Source organism: Oryzias melastigma, linkage group LG6, assembly GCF_002922805.2.
Source record: "Oryzias melastigma strain HK-1 linkage group LG6, ASM292280v2, whole genome shotgun sequence".
NCBI lineage: Eukaryota > Metazoa > Chordata > Actinopteri > Beloniformes > Adrianichthyidae > Oryzias > Oryzias melastigma.
This window is the reverse complement of record NC_050517.1, coordinates 29682024-29685221: the sequence shown is the minus strand read 5'-3', so window position 1 is coordinate 29685221 and position 3198 is coordinate 29682024. Positions and strand designations below refer to the sequence as shown.

Below are 3198 nucleotides of genomic sequence, written 5' to 3'. Positions count from 1 at the left end.
GCAAACGCGGGCGCGCGCCGTAATCGTGGAACTTTTCTTTTGATTCTGATCTATAACTGGGACGCGCGCGGTGGGCACGTGCGATAATACCGGTGTGGCCCCGCGTGCCGCCTCCTCGCGAGCCTACCGAGCGATCTCCTGGTGGTAGTCGAACTCGTCGAACTCCTCGCTCTCCTCCTCCCGGTCCGGAGCACCGGTGGTCGGGTTCGCTCCGCCGCAGAACGTCTTCATGTCCTCCGCCGGTAAAACCCGGTGCAAACGGAACCGGATTATCGAGGCTGAGACTCAAACTAATGAGTTCTTTCAGGGAGACATGTTGGCTCTGACGTCAGGGTAGTTTGAGATCACGTGACTGCCCACGTGGTTAAAGCTATATCCGAGAACATGTGGGACCCAGAAAGTTATACTGAATTAAAAACAACCCCAAAAGCACGAGAGGATTTTCCATTTTCAAATTGTTTGATTTGTTCATTTATTTCAAGCATTAAAAACAAAAATATACTGCAGTTAAAACATACAAAACATATATTAAACCAGTTTCAGAAAAAAACAAAACATTGATCAGAAAACAGATGATAGAAGAGAATTCCATCCATCCATCCATCCATCCATCCATCATCCATCCATCATCCATCATCCATCCAGCCATCCATCATCCATCCATCCATCCATCCATCCATCCATCTATCCATCCATCCATCCATCCATCCATCCATCCATCCATCCATCATCTATTATTGGTTCATGTTGTAAATTGTCTTTTCTGTGAGAGCAGGAAACGGAATTTCAAGTCATTGTATGTCAGCACATATGAAGGATTGACAATAAAGTTGACTTTGATCCATCATCCCTCATCCATCCATCATCCATCCATCATCCACCATCTCCCTGGGAGGTGTTCTGGGCATGTCCCACTGGGGCGAGGAAGACCCAGGACATGCTGGAGAGACTATGTTTCTCAGCTTCATTACTCATAATCATAAATAGAGTTTTTATTGGAGTAATGCATACACAGGATAAAAAATAACCTGTGAGCAGAAGATGGAGCTCCCGGCGTTCCTGCGTATCGGAGTGTGTTTTAAAAGCCTGAAGGTCTTAAGGAAGGGAAAACATCCAGTGAAGGCTTTGTTCTTTCGGGGGCTGGGGGGTATTATTGGTCGGGATCAGCATTAATCCTGTTAGAGAGAGAGATGAAACTCAGAGGTCAACATTTCAGATGTCGTCCTCAATGCCTGAAGAGTTACATGGAAACGTTGGAAGGAAATGTGGTCTACAGTCAAAAAGAGCAAAAACATGATTTTTTGATTTTGCCTCTTTTATTGTCTGTTTGGAGCTGGGCACTGACACATCTGTCTGTTTGTTCGTGTGTTGTTTATACGTCTAAAATACAAAAAAGCAAGAAATAACATTAGCAGGACAAAGATGGCTTTGCTTGAAAGGTGTTTTATTTATTTTTGTCTTTTTTTAATCAACAATTAATTAACAGAGATTACCCCCCCCCCCCCAATAAAAAATGAAATTAAAAAAATAAATCTTTATTATAAACCAATAAATCCCTTGAAACAATCATAATACTTTCCTTAAAGACATTATTTTAACTGACATTGTTGGCATCCGCGCGATGGTTCATTCCAAGTTTCTACTAAAGGGAAAACTCAAAGCAAAACACAGGAAATAAACTGTTTTCACTCAAAACATTTTAATCCAGATGTGTGCAACCATTCTATATTAAAAAAGGTTGCATATGTTTTAATAATAACAATAAAAACTAGAACTGTGCTAATGAAGCATGTGCTTCATTGGTTTTTATTGTAATTTCCATATTCGTCTGTTCATAAACAGAAAAAAAGTTTACACTTATTAACAGTATAAATAAAAAAAACAATATTTAATTAACACTGCATGCTAACATCAACATGTGATGAAGAGGAATTAAGACAAATCTCATAAATAGAATAAATACATTTCAAATGGCATTTTACGACTTCCTGACAAAAAACAGAAACATTTGATAAAATATTAAATTTAAGGCATTTAAATATCTAGCAATCACAGTTAGTCCAAAATCCCAGAGAAACACAAAGTTTTCTATATCTGACTGTCTTTAACTATTTGTTTCCTTCAGTTTTAAAAAACGTTTATTCCGTAAATAAATGGAGTTTAATGACAAATGGAGTTAATTTGAATTCATGAGTTTTCTCCGTGACCAGAATTTAAAAAAACATAGAAGCTTTCACGTGGATGATTTTAATGCACAGGAGGTTTCTAAATATGAAAATAAAACAAAAAAAGTAATTTATTGTGTTTATAACAGAGTAGATGAAGTCCGAATGCATCAGTAGAGAGAAATGTTTCAACAGAAAATCTTATTTTACATTTTTCATACATTCTAAAAAATGTTTTTATTCTGAGACTTTCTGAGCAGAAGAAGACACAAACCAGGAAGTAGAGTCCGGACCTGAACCGGCAGGTCCAGGTCACCTGAACCGGCGGGTCACCTGAACCGGCAGGTCACCTGAACTAGCAGGTCACCCGAACCGGCAGCTCACCTGAACCGGCAGCTTACCTGAACCAGCAGGTCACCTGAACCGGCAGCTCACCTGAACCAGCAGCTCACCTGAACTAGCAGGTCACCCGAACCGGCAGGTCACCTGAACCGGCAGGTCACCCAAACCGGCAGGTCACCCGAACCGGCAGGTCCAGGTCACCTGAACCGGGAGGTCACCCAAACCGGCAGGTCCAGGTCACCTGAACTGGGAGGTCACCTGAACCGGCAGCTCACCCGAACCAGCAGGTCACCTGAAGCGGCAGGTCACCTGAACCGGCAGGTCCAGGTCACCTGAACTGGCAGCTCACCTGATGGATAGACTATAAACCCGCCACGCTCCAGGTGAGGAGGACTCTGGGAGGACGCCATCCTCTGAACCCCCCTGCACTCATGCACACCTGGCGGTGGGCAGGCAGAAAACTGTGGTGGAGGGGGGCACCAAGATGTCGGTGAAGATGGGCCGGTACCCCGCCGGCAGGGGGGGGGCGCTCTGCTCCAGAAGGTCCAGCACCGCTGCCCTGACGTCCCTGGAGACGTCGCCACGGATGTCCAGCAGCACAGACACGTGCTCCTCGCTGTGGAGACCAGACCCATCAGGTGAGGCGCGTCCAGACTGGATTGAACTACCATCACTGTGCCCGGACTGCATG

General features: G+C 44.0%; 2 protein-coding genes across 2 annotated transcripts in view; both read right to left on the bottom strand.

The window, feature by feature from the left end:
• prmt7 (protein arginine methyltransferase 7) overlaps positions 1-362 on the bottom strand; it is an 8037-nt gene extending 7675 nt beyond the window's left edge. Inside the window, exon 1 of the mRNA XM_024282534.2 lies at positions 128-362. Within this exon, the coding sequence (XP_024138302.1) occupies positions 128-231 (104 nt within the window). The 5' untranslated portion in view covers positions 232-362. The remainder of the gene's footprint in view (positions 1-127) is intronic.
• Positions 363-977: 615 nt separating this feature from the next.
• Positions 978-3198, bottom strand: part of exoc3l1 (exocyst complex component 3-like 1) — a gene marked incomplete in the record, with an annotated part of 32089 nt that continues 29868 nt past the window's right edge. Inside the window, 1 exon segment of the mRNA XM_024282747.2 lies at positions 978-3123. Coding sequence (XP_024138515.1) covers positions 2937-3123 — 187 coding nt within the window.